This window comes from Thalia democratica, chromosome 1 (assembly GCF_965202585.1).
Source record: "Thalia democratica chromosome 1, ktThaDemo2.hap1.1, whole genome shotgun sequence".
Classification (NCBI taxonomy): domain Eukaryota; kingdom Metazoa; phylum Chordata; class Thaliacea; order Salpida; family Salpidae; genus Thalia; species Thalia democratica.
This window is the reverse complement of record NC_139165.1, coordinates 28,829,373-28,849,429: the sequence shown is the minus strand read 5'-3', so window position 1 is coordinate 28,849,429 and position 20,057 is coordinate 28,829,373. Positions and strand designations below refer to the sequence as shown.

Here is a 20,057-nt window from a genome sequence, read left to right as displayed (position 1 = left end):
GCTGTTTGGATAAATTTTTATTTAAAATTCAACGTTGTGCTTATGTTTTTATTTTTGTTTTACACTGTATAAATAAAATAACGTTTTTAGGTATTCTTATTAAAGTTTAACATTATTTCATTATTTCATCAAAAAAAACAAAAAAAAACAATCAAAAACATGAAAATTAATAATCTTAATTAAAACTATGTAAATAAAAAATGTAACAAAAATATTTTGATTTATATTTAAACAGAATAAAAAAGTTAGTTATTAAGCACACTTAAAACGGTTTCATCTAAAAATAAGAAAAATTAAACAACAAAAAATGTAAAGTCTGAGTTTTTAGTTTGAAATGTTTAATATTAAATAATTTTCTCTTATTTTAACTAGTCGTAATACGAGAAAACGTATTTAGCTAAAGCATCTTTGCAGACCTGCTGCAATAATTTTATTTGGCATTTTGGTTTGGTAGCTTTGGTCATAACAACAGTTTAAGTTTTTTTTAAGAACAGATTCTTTTCAAAAATACTTACTTCTAGTAATCTACCGAATCCAAAAATTTTGAATTCGGCCGGATCCGAATCCTAGTCTTATTTTGAAATTATAATTTAGCCGAGTCCTAGTCCAAATCTCAATTTTTAAACTTGGATTCGGCCGAGTCTAACAACTATTTAAAAATATAAAACGAACTACAACAGACTACAAAAGACTATTCTTGTTTTTTCAAGTTGTGGCGAAGAAATAAAGTTATTCTCCAGTCTTCGTAATTAGTCAATTACGTTTTTCCTCCTACATTTTACCATCTTCAGAAATTAATCTTTCAGAATGCACAGAAGATGATAGTTCAGCAAGATGCAAAGCTGGCAAGATGTTGATGTTTTGTCTTATTCAAGCTCTACCAGTTTAAGACTTTATCTTCTTCAGTATCTGCATTCAGATTCTCTGTAGCAAAAACTCCCTTTATTTCTGCTTCAGTTTCTTCATCTAAATAATCCTGTTACTCGTCCTTCTGTGTAGCTGTGTTTGATTCTATTTTAAAGCAAGTAGTGTAAGTTGAAAACGTTTTTGGATCAAAGTTTACAGAGGGTTGTCGTTTTGATTTCTCTGGTGGCAATATAGGTGAATCACCTTTTTGATCAGTATTAAAAGAGATATGCGTTTTAATTTTAAATTTAAGCTCCTCTTTTAATCCAAATAGAGTATTAGTTTACTCATTTCAACACGGGCCTAGTTTATCTGACTATAAAGTTTTACCATTTTAAAGCGAACACTATAACCACCTTACTACTAGATCCACTAAGAACTATGATTATTAATGAATCTAATTGAACTTACTTACTAAGTTAAGATATTTTGTGCTTATTAACTAATTATAGACTTTTACAATAAGCTTGCATGGATAATAAATTAATTTTATTTACACAAATGAATTAACTCGGTACAAAAAAATAATACAACAAAATCAAAGATAAATAACAACAGAACAGAGCTGCGTGTAGTGCGCGAGCTAGAAGTTGATGAGCAATTTCTTAACGTTATCTTAAAATAAGTACGTTATTTTGATTAACTATAGCGCCAACTGGCGGAAAAGTATAATAACAATGAAATCGATAATCGATTTCGTTACAATTTATGATTATTTTTGTGGTAAGAAGGGAGAGCAGAAAGTCGATATCGTGGATCAACAGCTGCTGTGACTAAAAGTGATTTGTTATTGTTTATGTTTAAGTTGTTGCCGTTAGTAAAGAATAGGGTTGGGAAATGTACGGCCCGCGGAGTTAAAATGACAAGTCCCCGACTGCTTTTGAATTACAATCAAATCCGGCCCGCAGATGAAATAGACCGGCTCACGATAGAGGTGTCCGTCCCCTAATCTTTTTTTAAAATCTTTGTATCATATTTTTACAAAACAATACTGTAAGATTTAGTTTGAATTTGTTTAAACATGTTTGAAAATGGCTTTTAAATTTCAAGTCTACTGATAAAAAACCATTTTGTCTTAAAAAATGTGTTGTTCTAACTTACTTAGAATATCTTTTTGTCAAATTAGCCGAAGCAAAGTGTTTGTTTTTATCTATAACTTTACATTCCAACTTTTGTCAACTACTATGTCAATTCTATTTGTAGTTTAAACATGTTTAAAAATTTACTTAACATACACATCTGACATGTCTCAATCTTCATCTTAAGTTGTCACGTTTAAAAATTTTTTTTTTAGAATTAGGAAGATTTATAAAAGTGATCGACCGTTTTTATAAAATTAGATTCCGTTCAAATCCAAAGTTTTTATTTAAGATAGAATACGACCGGATCCGGATCTCCACTAAAAATTAGTATCCAATCAGATCCGGATAAAGTTTTAAGTTAGGATCCGGCCGGATTGATCTGATAATTTACTAATTCAAAATGCTCCGGCCTGCAAATTACAAAAATTCTCCAGATACAGCCCGCCGATTAAAAACGTTGACCACTCCTAGTATAGACTCTCTTTTGCAAGAATCCCCTATATTTTTGGCTAGAGTTTTAAAAAAAAATTTGATAGTTCTTCTAAACTTTTATTAGTGTTAACTCACTTTGTCAGCGATTTTGCATGTGAGATCACGCTTGAGAACAATGCATTGTTTTACTACTTTCCTTTGTAAAAAAAAAAGTACGAGCAGTAGAATAATCAGGTTAACCAGTTGCCACTTTTTAGCTGTATTAATCGAATCTTGATCATTTTTATAGTTAGCCACATAGTACCGGACACCTGATTTTAGCTTTTTCAGTCTTTTTAGCTTAAAATATGTTAAGTTCCACCTTGTATCCACATCTTGAACAAGAAACAAGACTTTTTGTTTTGCTTGTAATTTTTAATGTTTCTTGCATTGTCTAGCGTAGGACAACAAAATTACAATAGCAATAATTAGCAAAAATTTAATATAAACTAAAGCTATCTGAACATTAAGTTTTCTTTAAACAAAGTAAACTAAATTTAAATAAAAAAACAACTTTGTTGAGATTAGTTTGTTTTTAAAACAAATTATTTTTTAAAACAATAATAAATAAACATAAAAAACAGATCGAATTGTCGGATTAGATAAGTTTAGAAACGATCGGGTGACAAATGATCGGGTTAGTTTTGATCGGGTTAGAAATGATCGGGTCAGATATGATCGGGTTGGAAGTGATCGGGTTAGAAATGATCGGATTAGGAATGATCGGTTTAGAAGTAATCGGGTTAGAAATGATAGTAAACCCTGCTCTACACTGAGTACTTGATTGGTGTTTGTTTTAGTTTTAAATGTCATTGTAGTATATAACTAGATTACTAGAATAAGAAATAAAGTAATACTTCTGTTTAAGTGTGGTTTAAACTATTATTTTTTTATAACTAAGTTACACTACTGGCATAAAAAAGCTTTTTTTCAATAGTTATCTACTTATACAGTATACACCCTTTAAAATAAAGAAAGAAATTTTGGTTGTAATAAAGTTATTAGTTTCAGTATTAATTCTCTACTTTCAAAGACATAAAGAAAATTGGTAATTACCTAGGATGACTTCGCACTAATATAAAGCTGAAATTATGTTTTGTTTAATATTCTTTTAAACCATAAGTTTAGGCTTTAAATCAATATTTTAAGCCTTATATGATTGATCTAAAATTATACTTCGTTTTAAACAAGCTATATAAATACATAGTTAGAATTAAATTCATTTATTATAAGCTAAAATACTTAATTGATTTTGATTTACAGTCTTGTAATGTATATATGTTATTGTATAATTCGCTTTATTTTAAAAATAAAAGCAATTAAATATATAAGTTTTATTGGTTTATGATAAATAAGTTTTATTCATGTATTTAAAAACTGCAATTTTTAACCTATTATACTGGTAAAAAACAACAATGAATTTAAATAGTTTCTGCTTGATAATGGTGCGACATCATCCTAGGTAATTACCAGAAATTTGATAAAATTTTAACTTAAACTAATAATGAAATACAACTTTTTATTAACTAGCAAGCAAAATTTAAAAATTTATTAATCATAATAAAAAATACCGCTTTCTTGAGAAAAAAAAATAAACAGAAAAATCAATTTTAAAATTATTTTCATATATAAAATGCTAAAATTATTTAGTTTAAGGTTTGGATAACATTCTCCTTTTTTTATGAGTATGGTAAATACAAAATTAACGTAAAAAATCAAATTTTAATGTTTATTTACTTAACAGTTTATATAAATATTTTCTTTACTTCACAAATTAAAATAGTTTTTGTTTGCAGCTATAAGGTTATAGATTATTATTCTCTTTTTTTATTTTAAATAAAACTGTTTCATTTTTGTACAATGCTTTAGCGACTTATATTTACTAGTTTCTGCAAGTTGAGATCTTTAAACTATTTTAAACATTTAAACCAATAAGAATCAAGAAAACTAATAAAATTTTCGAATGTTTCTAAACAACATAAATACAATAACAATGAATGCTATTTCTCTCAAAATTTATGGTTACTATAAATAATTTGTAATGGAAATGTGTAAATTTTGTGAATTGTCAAAGTTTGGCTGATGATATTATAGATAATACTTTAGTATATACTTTGACTGGTAGATACAACATAATTTGATGTTAAATTTCTGAATCTTTATAGACTTGAATAATGATTTTTGTGTGTATTTGAAGCTTAATAAACAATTGAATTGAAATTTGTTGAAAAACTCAAGTTTTTCTATTAATAGCTTTCAATATTATTTTACTTCTTTTAAGATTAATATTTGTGTAAGACAGGGTTTTTAAAAAACCTGTAGTCCCTAAAAACCTTGAGTTTGAAAAATTTTGAAAAAAAACCTGGAGTTTTAAACAAAAATTTCTTAAAAATCTGCAACTTTAAACAACTTTTGTATGTAATTAAGTATTAATTGTACACAAAATATCTATAATATAGATTAAAAAATTTGTGATTTTCAAAAACTGTTTTTTTTTAAACCAGGCTTGCCAAAAAATACCTGGAATACTGGAAAAACCTGGAAAATCTAGAATTTGACAATTTAGGCTCAAAAAACCTTGAATTTGAGAAAGTTTGAAAAAAACATAGATTTTTGATCAAAAATCACTAAAAAAGAGGATATTTTACATTTAGTTTTAAAATATAAACTATTTCTTTTATGTTATGTTATAACAAAAATACACTTTTTGTCAGAGGATAGTAAGATTAAATTTCTTTTGAAGAACCTTTATATTTACAAAGTTCTTGTAAGTATTATCAAAACTTTTATTACTATTAAAAACCATTTAAGCTATTAAGTTTACTAATACAAAACAGTTTTGTATATTTGTACAATTTTGATTTATTTGTTATGATTTCATAATTACTCAATGAAAGTTTATATAAGTTTTATAAAACTTAAATAAATTAATTGTCTGTAATAGTTTGTAAACAAGTTTTCTTGAAAAAGTATACAGCAAGCTTGTTTAAAATAAGGTTTTAGTATTCAAAAAAAAAAACTGTCTTACAATTAGATAACTGATTTACTCTGCTATGCCATTAAAACAAATAAAAAAGAAAACACAAAGTAATTAAATTTTTAAATTTATCTTAACTAAAAGCTGGAATCTTACTGTAGAAATTTTCACAATAGATAAAAAGAATGTAGGTGAATAGTTTAAGTAATATTTTAAAACTATAAACAGTACTTGGAATACTCTTTGGGTTGAAAAAAAAATAAAAATTGCAATTAAAGAACAAGTTTTCTCTTTGCCAACAAACAATTAATGAAACAACTCTTAAGTTGATAATAGAGGGTTGAAAATTTTATTTTTAATAGATAAAGGCTTTAAGTGGATTAAAATTAATTTAAGTTATTAAAACTTTATCTGTTTTATTTCAAAGTTGTTAAAACATTTTTAGTTTTTCTTTTGTGTTGTTTTATTATTTTATGTTTAGTTTTTACTTCCTTCAAACAATTTGGTCAAAATTATAAACTTTATTTAATTTCTTAAAGGTCTCAAGCTTGTGTAGTAAAATACTTATAATTTATTCAAGTACCACAATAGCTTTCTATCAACAACTGTTAAGGAGTTGTGTTTAAAGTTAAATCTTAACTACTACATTTTATAAGTACTTTAATTATTTTACATCATAGTTGACTTTTGATGCTTGTAAAGTTTAATTGTTTTTGATTTTTATGCATCTCTGTAAATTATATTTAGTTACAAAGCTTGATTAATTTATTTTTAACTTTTATAAGAAATTTTTCAAGTTTGTATGACCAAATTGGTATGATCAAACCTTAATAAGTCCAAAGGGGGGGGGGAGGGGGGTCCAACATTATGTATTTTTTAAAATTAGCATTAGACCTTTTGTAAAAGATATAAATTAATAGTATGAAATACTTTTTGGACAACTAAAAATTTAATCATTTTTTGTGATATTGTTAGTTGTGTATAAAGTTTCTGATACAAATGTAAGATAAAAAAAAATATTGTGGATTTTCTCAAATTTTAAAAATTCACTAAAGATCTGTTTGTCCATGATTTTTTTTTGCCAATTAACCTCAAACTTACATGAAGTGTTTCTTGCATTAATAGATACAATTCTATTGTAAGAATTTAAAAAAAAATAGAGTTTGAAAGTGTTTTGATCAAAAAAATATTTACTCAAAAAAAAAAAACAATACAAATATTTTCTATTTAGTTTACTGAGAAAGTTGTAGAACGACTGCAAAAAAAACTGTAAGAGAAGATTTATTTTAAATAAAAAGTTCTTTTTCAACCTTTTTACTTTGGTCCTTCTATATGGAACCTTTTGAGCTCTCCGTTGTTGTACCCTCATATCTCAAAAACTAATTGCAGTTTTACAAAACAGTAAAAGGCACCTGTTAGCTAAGTAAAACATCTTCAAAATAAAACCAACATGTAAAAGAAGTGCCAACCCCCCTATGTCCTCAACTTGAGCTTGTATCAAGTCATTCAAAGTCCAAGCTTAGGCTCTGTAGATTTTTGCTTATAGTTTCTTTGATTGTATTAAGGAGATATATATTTTTTTTTGTTTATTTTTTAAAATAATTTTCATTAGCAGCTAATTTGTAAATTCTTTATAAAAAAATCACTATGGCTTACTACGGACAACAACCTCAGGTAGTTCATTAGTTATTTTAAATTATATATCAACTGTATATATCTTGTCTTTAAATGTAATGTTTTCAAAAACAACAATAACTAATTATTTTAGTCTATTATAAATATGTAGTGTATACTAAAACACATAAACTTAAAAATAAGTTCATGAAAATTTTTTTAAATAAAATGTTTTACAATTAATAAAAAAAATCAAAAACAGATTAAATGAATATTAACAGCATAGTAGAGGTCCAGCGTTTTTACAAAAATTAACATGAGCTCTTTATTAAAAATTCTAAATTACAAACTTTGTATACATTTTGATAAAATAAAAAATCTTCAATTAACTTTTGGGTTTTTTTTGTTTTTGTAGAAACTTTTTATTATTGTTTTAACTTTTCAAGAAACTTGGAAATTCACTGTTTTTTTTTTTTTGATTTTGAAACTCAACCTTACTTTTGAACGATAATAAAAAAAAAGTTTACTTTTAGTTTTATAAAAAAAAGTAAAGATTAAAAAAAATCATTGTTTTTTTAAGTTTTATAAAGATAAGTCTGAAAAAATTATAAAACATGGCACCTCATTAATGGAACAGATTTTTGATGAAGTAGTCTTCTTTTTTTTTTTTTGGTTTGTGCATTCCATAAGAAACTTATTTTATTTATTTTTGAAACTATAAAACTTTGATTGGTTTAATATCAAAAGTAATCTTAAATCAAAAAACCAAATAAAAATTAACTGGTAGCTTAAACCAATTATGTAAATTAAGATGATAAAGTAATCAACACCCTATGCCCTTACTTAAAGTTACAAATAATTTCATTACATTTACAGTTTTGAGACACCTATTACATATTATATCAAAAATAAATTCAATTTGAATTAAAGTATTAAGATAAATATTAAGAGTTTATTTAATTTTTAAGGGTTACAAAGAAATACCCTAAACACAATGGCCTTCTTTCAAGATGCTTAAAATATCAAAAGGCTATTTTTTTATACAAATTCTATACATTTTAGTTTAAAAAAATCATATTAAAATAAAAGACAAAATACAAATTTAGTTGTTAAAGGGTATGGCCTAATACCACCAAACATAGTGGCCTGATTTCTATCATAAAATAGTATAAGAATAAATTAATACTAGTTTCATTAACTTCTCACAGTACTAATGAATACCTCCCAACATAGTGGTGTGGTTTCAAGCATAAACAATACTTAATTAGTCAAATAAGCAATATTGAAAATTTAACTTTCAAACACAGAGGTACGGAGGAATACCACCAAACATAGTGGCGTGGTTTCAAGCCGTGGACGCGGACAGGAGCGGGCAGATATCGGGTGTTGAGTTGCAGCAGGCTTTGACCAACCAGGACTGGTCCAGATTCTCACTGCCCACCTGCTACAAAATGATTGGTAAATTTTGTTGTTTATTTTATATTGTTTGTTTTTGTTTTAAGATTTTTAAAACTACTGTCATTTTTTTTCTTCTAAAATCCGTTTCCAACATGTTTTGTAAAATTAAAAAAGAACATTGACTAAAAATTTAAAACTAATTGCTTTAAAAGTGAAAGAAGGGATAGACTTTTAATGAACCTTTCCTAACTTTAAGAAATTTGCTTAAAGCTTACAAAATGATTGGTAATTTTTGTTGTTTTTTTTCTGTTTACTTTAAGCAGTTAATAAAATTCTGATGAATTAAAATATTTAGAGTATTTTTTTTTTAATTTTTAATAAATTATCCTTATTCTTGTTACAACACGATTAGTAGTTTTGTTGTTTATTTATGAAAGCTTTTGTTTTACATATTGAGCTATCTTTTTAAAGTTGTGTAAAAAATTTTTTATGAGTTTGATTTTTTTTTTTGTATTTTTTTACTAAATAACTGCCAACCTGCTATAAGACGGGTGGTAATTTTTATCTATGTTATATATTTTGAGATATATATTGTTTTTAATAGATAATTTTATTCATTCTCATTGAACAACATTTTATTAATGACTAATGATCTCTTTTTTTCGGTTGTTTAGAAAAAGAAATCAAGCATTGGAAGTTATATTATTATTCTTAATGATAAGTTGACCTCTTAAGTTTTTAGTTCTGAAACCAAACATTTTTTTGATAATTGTTTAATTTTTATATTTTAAGCCGTATAATAATAACTAATTTTTGAGATTTATTTTTCATTTTGTTGAGTGAAGCAGGTTCTCACTGCCCACATGTTACAAGTTGATTGTTAAGTTTTTTTGTTACTAAATTTCAACTTCTTTGAAAACTTTGTTTACTTAAACAACTTAAGGCTATTGCTAATTTTTTTTAAATTTAGTGGTATTTTTGATTAAAAAAGACTAAGAAACGAGTTAATACTACTGTTTAATGAAATTAAATTTGAAAACTGGTTTTTAAAAAACTTAAGTCATATTTTCTTTCTCCAATAATCCATTTACTTCTCGTGGTTTGTAGTATTTAAAAAGAACATTACATAAAAATTTCAAATTAATTACATTGAAAATGAAAGAGGAGATAGATTTTTAGTGATTTTTTCAAAAATTTTAAGAATGTTTACCCTCAAAGTTTTTTTATTTCATGCTGTCGTATTGATTTTCTTTTACACAACAATTTTTTTAACACAAAAGTTTCTTTTTTTTGAATTGCATAAAAATTCTACAGAATTTGTTTAAGAGTCTATACTCTAAGCTTTCAATTTACAGCCAATGTTAATTTTAAAGCAAAAATGTCAGACCAACTCCCACAAACAACCTTAAAATAATTTATTATGCATTAGGAAATAATTTAAACTTTTGAAATTAAATATTTTTATACACCTATCAAAAATAGAATAAACAAAAAAAAAAAAAAATAAATTTCGAAAAAAATAAAAACTTGTACAAGAGGATTAGTTGTTTTGTTGTTTATTAGTGAAAAATGTGTTTTAGATTTTAACCAATCTATTTAAAGTTCTATTACTTTTTTAATATAAAAAATCATTTTTGGTATATAGTTATTTTTTTATCGTTTAAGATGATATTATAAGACTTTTTTGAAGTTAGAACTTTTTTTATTATATTAAACTAATTGGGGCTTTAGAGAAAAAAGCATGTTGTTTTTTAAGATAAGTTGTAGACTTATGTTTTTGATTTATTCTACATCTTCAAAAATTGTTATTTGATGCTATGGATAAATGCTTAACTAAGCAAATCTTTACAAAAATTCTACTGACTCGTATAGTTCTTACCAATTTACTTCAAATTTTCACAGTTTATCCATAACTTTCTTACAAATCATTAATTTTTTTTTTGGTTTGACAAATACATAGACATATCTTAAAGGTTTTGGTTGTACAGAGCATTTTCTCCCAAAAATATGCTATTTTTTATATAAAATCTCAATGTTAATTCGGTAAATAAAAAGCCTTTATCTCTTATGCCTTTAACATCTCAAAATAGTATTTTTTTCTTACAAACATGATGCTTCAAAACTAGTAACTTGCCCACGTTTCACATAAATTTTTGACAAAAAATCTCTAATCATCGTTGAAAGTATCTATCAAAAAAAAATTCAAAAAATGTGTTTTTGTTGATAATTTTAGTAAAACAACGTGGTCATGAACTTATCACATTAGATTAATATCAATTGAGAGTTCTTAGCTTAATCTGTTAAAGGCATAGGGGGCCACCTCGATTTTCACAAGTTGATTTTTTTTGTAGATTTTAATCTGAGCTATCAGACATTTTTAAACGCTCAACAAGTTTCAAAGTAATTTTCAAGATATCACAAGCAATCACAGTTGTTGACTTTAATAGGTTCTTATAAAAGGCGCAGACCAAAAATGCAAATAAAAAAACTATTTCACTAAAACTCTGTCATCCCCTCCATTTTTGAAAATTTTACAGTAAGTCAATAACTTATTTTTAAATTGATTAAATGCATAAATTTTATCAGTTAAAAAATAGTTAAATTTTATTAAAATAAAAACACTTAGTTTTTTTGTATGTTTCCACTAAATTTTTTATTTATTATTATTTTCAAAAACCTAACATTCAACTATAAAAGGAATTTTTCCAAAAATTTTGAGGTCTCTAGCTCAAAAAAGAAATAGAAGATATATTTTTAGTGAGTATTTAATTTTCAGAGAAAATTGACAATAAAAAGTTTGTGGTCTGTACGCTTCTATCAAAAAAAATGTCTTTTTCTCAAAAACTGGAAAAAAAAATTATATTCTATAAAGCCAGCTTGTAGTTCATACTTTAAGCTTTCATATAACAGCCATTTTTATAAAAAAGAAAACAATGTTGAACTTCCCTATGCCCTTAATAAAACAAAATAAAGCAAGTTTGACAATCAAAACATTTCACAGGCATGTTTAACAGGAATTACTCCAGAACTTCCCAAATTGGGCCATAACAAAACATTAGGGGTTCATAAACAAGCAAAGGGGCCATAGGGGGCCATGAGGTCATAATTTGAAATTTACACTAGATATTCTGGAATTGATGAGGAAGAGCAAAAAAAGGTCTTAGGCGTTTTATGGTAGTTTTTTGAGAGATCTTGGTTGGAGGAGGTCTTAGCTTTTTTTTTAATTTCTTTAAAAAAGGTTGAGAAAACCTGGACTTAACTAATCATTGTATCAAGATTTTATAAACAATTTTGATAATAAATTTCTGTTACAACAATATACCAACAAGCTTATCAACATGTTGTTTTTTCACAGGAATGTTTGACAGGGACTACTCGGGCACGATCAACCTGCAAGAATTCAGTCAACTGATGACTTATATTCAGCAGTGGCAGCAAGTGTTCGCGCGTTACGACGGAGACGGTAGCAAGTACATATCCACACAGGAGTTTCAAACTGGTTAGTGTTTGTTTTGTAAAAAAAGGTTAACAACTGAAAATAATGACCTTAAGACCGTTTATCTGTATGAATGCTTTCAGTAATTTTATTTTATTCCAACTAGTAAAAATAATTCTATACTTATCAATATTACGTTGTTTAATATCTATTACTTAAAACAATTTATTAAGGCCATAAGGATTCCAACACTTTTTTTTACAAAAATTAACTTTGGTTTTCATATGATTCAAAAATATAATTTAATTTTTGAGATATTTTTTTAAAAGTTTCCGATACAAACGTATAGACCGCAAACTGTTTTGGGTCAATATTCTCGGAAATGTTAAAATACACTAAATATCTAACTCGTTTTTCATTTTTCAAGCAGTTTTCTTCAAACTTTCAGAATGTGTTCCTAAAATTATAAGAAAAAACGTTACTTATAAATTTTAATAACTTAAAAAAAAGTATGACAAAAAATTTTTATAAAAGTTTCTTAAAGTAGTGAGCTTGTTTATTTATTCAAAGGTAATTAAGAAAATATTATCTACATGTAAACACAAAATTTTTAAACTGGTTTATATTTGATTTTTCATGTATAAGAAAAGGAGATGTTCTTTGTATGTTTTAAGTTTTTACTATAGAAAGTTACTATTCAAGATACTAAATTATTTTTTTGCTTTTCTATGAAATATTGAAAAAGGAATTTTAATTATTTTTTTGTAGATATATAAAACTTTGTATATCTTTATACTTTTAAGTTATATTTACTGTAACTTATTAACCAATTTGAACCTGGTTTTACAATGAAATTTAACATTCTTTTGCTTTCATATTTGTTCGATACCCGCAAATTGGTTAAAATGTTTGTTTTATGATGTATATATAAAACTCTTTGGACATTTTAAAGTTCTATTTTAAAAATTGTTTTTTATTGGAAAGTGTTTGCCTTATTGTTTGACATTTTTGTATATGTTATTTATAAAAGTTTCATTTGATTTTTTAACACCGATTTGAACCTGATTTTACAATAAGTTTTAAATATAATTTCTTGTGCTTTAATATTTGTTCAACACTCACAAATTGGTTTGAATGTTTATTTTATGATGTACATAAAATTCCTTGGGAGTTATAAAGTTCTGTTCAAAAATTTTTGTTTAGAGAATGTTTTTAAAGTGACAAAAGTTTTATTATCTGTTTTATCAATTTGTCATAGTTAAAATAATAAGTAAAATTTATTTATTTTCTCAAGTTAAATATATTTACTATTTAGATTTTAAAGTATTATAGTTGGGTGTTTAAGTTATTTTAAAACAATAGAAATTTTTTGTTTATTTAAAATTTTGGTTTATTATTGTTAAGTATTTAAAATCAAAGAATTTAAATAAAAAAATCTTATCAAGTGAATAACGCTGCTGATGATATTTTTACTTAAATACAACCGCACAATTTAGGTTAAGAATAATTTAAAAATTTTATTTGAGTTTTTTTATGAATTTTACTTTTTATAAAGTTGTTGTTTTGTTGTTTAATTACTATGTTTTAAGACTTTATTATTTAATAACAAAACTAAAGAGGTATTTGCCAATGTTTTATAGTATAACTACTTTTAGTAGGCTTTATTTTATGATGTTGATTTCTTGTAAAATATTTTTTTATAATTTAAAGAATCAAGCACAACTGTATCTGAAAAATAAAGTGTGGTTCGGTATATAGTTAATTTTGACTTTATATTGCAATTATATTTTTAAGCAGGGTAAACAAACTTTTCTAACTAACTCTTATGACATTTTTATTAGATTGCACAAATTTTTTTGACTAAAACTATATTATAAATCTTTTAGATTGAAACTAAATTTTCTTTGCAGGTTCTATTAGTTTCATTACCACCCTTTGAAAGTAAACTAGTATTTTATATAATTTTTTTTAGATTACTTGAGTAAAATCTAACTACTTGCCAGTTCTTTGATTGTTTAGTTCAAATGATGTTCTAAATTTCATAGAAGCTTTCGACCTTATTATACTTTGTAGTATTTGAATGAAAATATTCAAACTGATTTGTATAAAGTTGTGTTAGTTATATTTAAGATAGGGTCCTTCCTTAGACTAATTGAATTTATACAATTCAAAACTAGTCATGTTTTCAATATTTATATTCGAACATTTTTGTTAAGTTATTTTGAAGTAAAGAGCTTTTAATTTTAAAATTAAAACAAGTCAAAACTTTTATTTTTGTTTAGTTATTCAGTTGTTCCTAGTTTTTGTATTATTTTTTAAAATAATTTACTTTAATAATAATGTAAACAATTTCTGTAAGGAGTTGTAACTCAGTTTAGTTTTGAAATAATTTTTTAAAAACACATACATAAGCTTTGTTTATTTAACCCAGTTTTTGATGAATTTTAAAAAGATTAAATTATGCTTTACTTAAATTCATTTGTAAAGCAAGCATTTTGTTTATGAATAGTTAATTTAAAAATAAAGTAGTTTTAGATTTTATAAAGCTGGAAAATTTAATTAGTAATAAGTTTTTTCATGTACTTTGTAAAATATAGGTAACTTCATTTTTTCACAATTTATACTTAAACTAGTTGTTTGTATAAGAGAAAACATATTTTAAAAATGTGTATTTTCCTCTGGTTTTAATTTAAGCATATAGTTTTCTTATAAAATTAAAATACTTTTCTAGTTATGTAATTAAAGAAAATATTTGAAAAATAATTTTTTGTTTAGAAAAATATGGTTTGAAAATATTTTTAATTTAAATCTCATTTTAAAATTAAATGCTGTAAATATGTATGCCTACTTAAAACTTTGTACTACACAACTTTGTTGTCTTCATTTTTCAACCATAAACAGCAAATGTTTTAAATAATTAAGTCTTCAGTTTAGCTTTAATTGTAAATTTTTATTTTTCTCACTTAAATTTTGAAACTTCTCCAATTTTTAACTATTAAGTTTTATACTTTTAATCAGCCACAAGAAAGTTTTTTATGATTTTCCAACCATGCAGTAAAAATAGCTTGTAGAAATCAACACCAAACAAATCTGTAACATTCTCAGTGCTACACCACTAAGTCTACCATCCTTTCTTGTAGTTTTACAACAATAAACAGCAAAGTTTTTGGATATAAAATCTTCTTTTAAGCTAAACTTGATATTTTTATTTTTCAGTTTGATATGTTTTCAACTAATTAAAAATGAAGTTTTATGTTTTTAATTAGCTGTACAGCTAATTTAGAGTATTAGCTAACAAGGAAGTGTCTTTTTGCTGTTTTAATGTAACAAAATGACAAAATGAGTAAATACTGGTTTACTTCCTGATATATGATTAAGTTTTTTTTTTCAAACTACAGTTTTACAATTGTTTTGTAGTACTAACAAATTATTTTCAAACGCATCAGTATGAAAGTTCCAAAAGTGATGAAATTTGAAAAGACACATTTGAAAATAAAAATTTACCAGAAAGTTTAACAGAAAACACTTGTTAAAAGAGACAATTTAAAATTTTCAAATAAGATCAAAAATTCCAAAGGCGCTCATTCTTATTGATTCTTTTGTTTTCCGAGCGAAAAAACTAATGAAAAATTCCTCTTTTTCCATAAAATCCTCGCAAAACTTCCAAAAATAAAAGCTTGACAAAAACAAAAATTTCGCTTAACAAAAACTCGTAAACTCATTATGCAACAGAGTGGAAGGAAATTCCAAGTAGCGATTTGTTTTCAATTCGGATTGCAGTTGGTGAACTGTCACCTACTGAGAAATTGAAAATTGTGCAATCTGCTAAAATAAGGCGGCAATTAATTGCGTAGTAAACAATTATTTTAATTTATTCAAATTAATCACGTATGCTTTACGCGCTGGTATCTGTTTGATATTTATGTTTTTTTTTTGTGGTTTTTATTTTCAAAGCAAGAATTTGGCTTAGTTTTTGCGATAATTGATTTGATGTTGTTACGAAGCAAATTCAAAGTATTCAGTTTAGTTTATTTGATTTTGATGATTACTTAGATTTTTTAGTTTGAATGCTTTTGTGTTTTTTTTGTTACGATTTTCCAAAGCAATTTTATACTTAAATTTTTATTCTGAATATGATTAGTTTATTTCAGTTTAATATTTGTAGGTAGTTTATTTTTAACTATTTAGTTTTTTATAACCAAGTAAATTTATAATTAATAGAGAAGAAATTAGTTGGGAAATAAAGTCTAAGAGTTTTTATTACGTTTAAAAACTGAAAAAAGTTATTTATATTTCGGTATACAAATTTACTTTTAAACTAAAAAGTTGTCGAAAAATTAAATACATGACAACTGTGCATAATATTTTTAAAATAGACTGATAAACTATTTAAAACCTTTTTTAATATTAATGTTTAAACTTTATTAATCAATCAGTGTAATACACTTTTTTTATATAATTCTGAAACTCTGTGAAAACTGTGTAGATCTTTTTTTTTAATTGATAAACTTTAAAAAATATTTTTAATTTTTTACATCTTACTGACATCTAAAAAGTATGGGTACTTTTGAGGTAATTTTTTTTTATTGTAATTTAAATCAGAATTTTTCATTTAAACTTAGTTCTACTAAGTGTTTTATGTTTTAATATTTTTTTATTTATCATTTAACATTGCCCTTTTTATTGCTCATTAAAGGTGTACATGGTTTTATTTACATTAAATTACTTTTGAAAAGATAAAAATTATAAGTTTTATCTAATTTTTGTTAATAAAAAATAAAAACTTTATTTTAGGTAAATACTATATTATTCAAACTGTTATTAAAAAAAATTGTTTGTCAAATCTTGAGAAGTCTTTTAATGTATTCTTTAATTTAAAATGTGTAAATTTTAAAAGGTTTGTGCACACAAAGTCTTCCTAACATTTTATGAATGTAAATAAGCTCTCATAGTTTTTAACAAAAAACATTAGCAAACAAAATAAATCTTAAAAACAACAGTGTTTGAAACTGTTTTCGCACAAATTTTCAAAACTGAAATGTTTAGTTTTTTATGTGTAAAACACTTTATTAGTTTCAAAACTGTAAAGTATTATAAAAGGTTGTAATCAGAAAAAGGTTATTTTGTGATTAATAAAAAAATGCTATGTTTATTTTGTTGTCAGCTCCAATGAAAAACAAAAAATTGTTATGCAAATAATTATTTTTCATGAGTGAATTTGTTGAAATTTTCTGACAACTGAAACTAAAGTTGAAGTACACTAAAGTTTTAAGTTAAAGTTTTTCAACCAAAAAACTTTATCCCAGACTGTTTGACAAAATCCAAATGTTTCATATAACATTTGAATATCCAAAGATGCTTTCGGCAAATTCAGATTTAATTGTTTAATAATTAAACCTGCAATTAGAGTGTTATATCGTATTCCAATTCACAATATTTCGTATAATCGTTAGAAACTTTCAAAAATGCAAAATAAAACTCTCTCTCGTTCATGTTTTCTCGTTCGTATTTGCTCTCTCGATTTTCATACAATAAAAAGTGTGCAGCTCAGCGTTTCATTTTCAGTTGCAGAGGAATCTTTATATTGTTACAACATTTTTAATTTCAGCCACTTTATTTTGTACGTTGAAAGTTATAACAGTTGTTTAAGAGAAAACAAATTTAAGCAATTGGTTTTGATGAGAATAGAGTTTAAAATAGTTGCTGCTGTTTTTGTCAATCGAATAAACATCAGTGTATTGCTGTTTTAGCTAAACGCAATCAAGCGTGAAGGTAGTAAACTCTTGATTTTTGAGAACATAATTTCAGATTTTGATTTGTCAGTGAATAAACAGTGTTTTTTGTTTACGAATTCAACAAAGTTTCTGATAGTAGAAAAACATAAAAAAACTTGTTACGTAGAAAAAATAAAAAACAAATGCAAATTGAATTCTTTGAAATTAGTAGAAAGTATCGGCATCAGCCTAACACTTAGCTTCATATGTTAATATGGTTTTACAGAATTTTTGTATTGTTATTTCTTTTGTAAATGTTTTTTGTATTATTATATTTTCAATTTTTTATCTATTACAACAAAACATTATTATATAACAACAAGTAAAAGTTTCAATGTCTATGTTAACTCATAGTAATCCCTTATTTTTCTTATTTAATCATAGGCCTTTATTAAACCCGAAATTTTAAACCAGGGTCCAAGCATTATAAGTAGTGTTCTTTAGTTTTATTTAGTGTTTATTACTTATTAAATTTAAAACTAAAAATATCAAACTTGCAGTTGTTGTTAAAACTGGTAATCATTTTACATTCATTGAATTTATTTGTTTATAAATTTTGGTCTAATGTTCATCAAATCAGTTTCGTATATCTATTTACTTATAACCTAGATACCTATCTTTTTAATTGTTTTACTGTAAAAAATAGTGAAAACTCTAAGCACTCCTTGTTTTAAAATACTTTAAATTATAAATTATTATATTCAATTCTAATATCAGGGTTGCCAAAAATACTGGAACCCTTCAAAAATCTGAAATATAAAGGTTTATGCTAAATAACCTAGAAACACCTGGAATTTGAGAAGTTTTGATGAAAAACATGGAAAAACCTAGAACTTTGAATAAAAGTCACTAGAAAACCTGTAACTTTTAACAATTTTTGCATGTAAAGTAATGAAATTTCGATTAGATATAAAAAACCTTAATTTAGACAAGACATTATCTGTATACTGCGGACATATGCTTCTACTGATATAATTTTGTTTCAACAGCGCTTCAGCAAATGGGATACTCACCTGCATTTGCTTTTTGATAACTCATCTGTTGACAAATAGCTATGTATATTATATTTATAATACCGCACAACTATTAAAACTAATAATCACCTCTTTTTAAAATAATACCTCCTTCAATATTTGTTTACTCCACAGCGCTTCAGCAAATGGGATACGGTTTGTCACCGCAGTTCGCCCGCACAGCGACCTGGTGCCACGACAAGCGAGGCGTCATGGGACAACTCGACTTGGAATCGTTCATCTGCTGCTGCTTGAAACTGCAGAAACTGACTGGCGATTTTCAGAGGAGGGATGCGCAACGTGTAGGGAGGGCTGATCTCAACTACGAGGATTTCATGGTGATGGCAGTGAACAATATCATGTAGAATGCTTGTGGGACTTTGATTATTTATATTCATTAGTATTCTGGACTCTATTGACATGATAAAAAACATCTAGGACTTGATTATGACGTTTGTATGCATAGTTTTTTTTTTGTATTGCGGATATTAAGCTAGGTAAAAGTTTTGTGTCACAGCTACATGATAATTTTTTTTAACAAGATTATTTGTTTTACACAGTAAGTAGTTATAAACTTGATATACTTATACTTATTTTTGCTGTTAATGACACTTCTTTTTCGTATTGCCAGTGTAAGATTGGATGATTATTAGTGCTACTAGTGTATTACTACTTATTACTGTTAAAATACACATTTTTTTTACACAATGAAAAAAAATGAATTGCCTCTTCTGCGTAACACCAATAGATATTATTATGCAAAATTAAATTTAGTTCTTGAAGTTTTGTAAAACTTATCTCTGCATGTTGAAAAAGTTATTACTGATTTGTATTATTTACTCTCTACTTTGACATTATAACCACATCAGTAGGTTTGCCTCTGATTTCTAAAGTAAACGTTCTTATTACATTAGGTCCTAAAACTTTTCATTGACATTTTTTGGTTATTATTTATGACATTATGTAGCAGCTGAATTTTTTTATTTTGCTAGTTTATACAGTTACAATCAAGTACAAAATATAAATTTCTGCAACATAAACATCTTTAGAAGGAGTTTTTTGTTTTCTCGTTGCATTTGTATCAGTTAACAACAGCTGTTTACTGATAAACTTAAAATTACTATAAACAAAACAAAGCAGAATTTTAATTATATTTTTTTCTACTTTGAAGCCTTCTATTTACATTTTACTAGTACAAGTAACAAATATGTTTTTTAGAGTTTTTCTCCGTTTTTAGAATAATTACCTACAAACATACTAAATTAAGTTGATAAATGTTCTCAATAAAGCCTTATTTTGAAATGTTCTGACTGCATAATTGTTAACAATTTATTTAATACATACAATGTCTGCATACTGAAGTGTTATATAACAAATATATTTTAA

The 20,057-nt window shown here is 25.3% G+C and overlaps 1 protein-coding gene across 1 annotated transcript; it reads left to right on the top strand.

Annotated features, from left to right (window-relative positions):
- The first annotated feature begins 7,046 nt into the window (after positions 1–7,046).
- Positions 7,047–20,055, top strand: LOC145849268 (peflin-like). The gene is made up of 4 exons (XM_082954417.1): positions 7,047–7,110; positions 8,358–8,508; positions 11,804–11,947; positions 18,807–20,055. Exons 1-4 carry the CDS (start codon positions 7,084–7,086, stop codon positions 19,034–19,036), a joined length of 552 nt encoding a protein of 183 aa, XP_082810543.1. The 5' UTR covers positions 7,047–7,083; the 3' UTR covers positions 19,037–20,055.
- Positions 20,056–20,057: the final 2 nt, after the last annotated feature.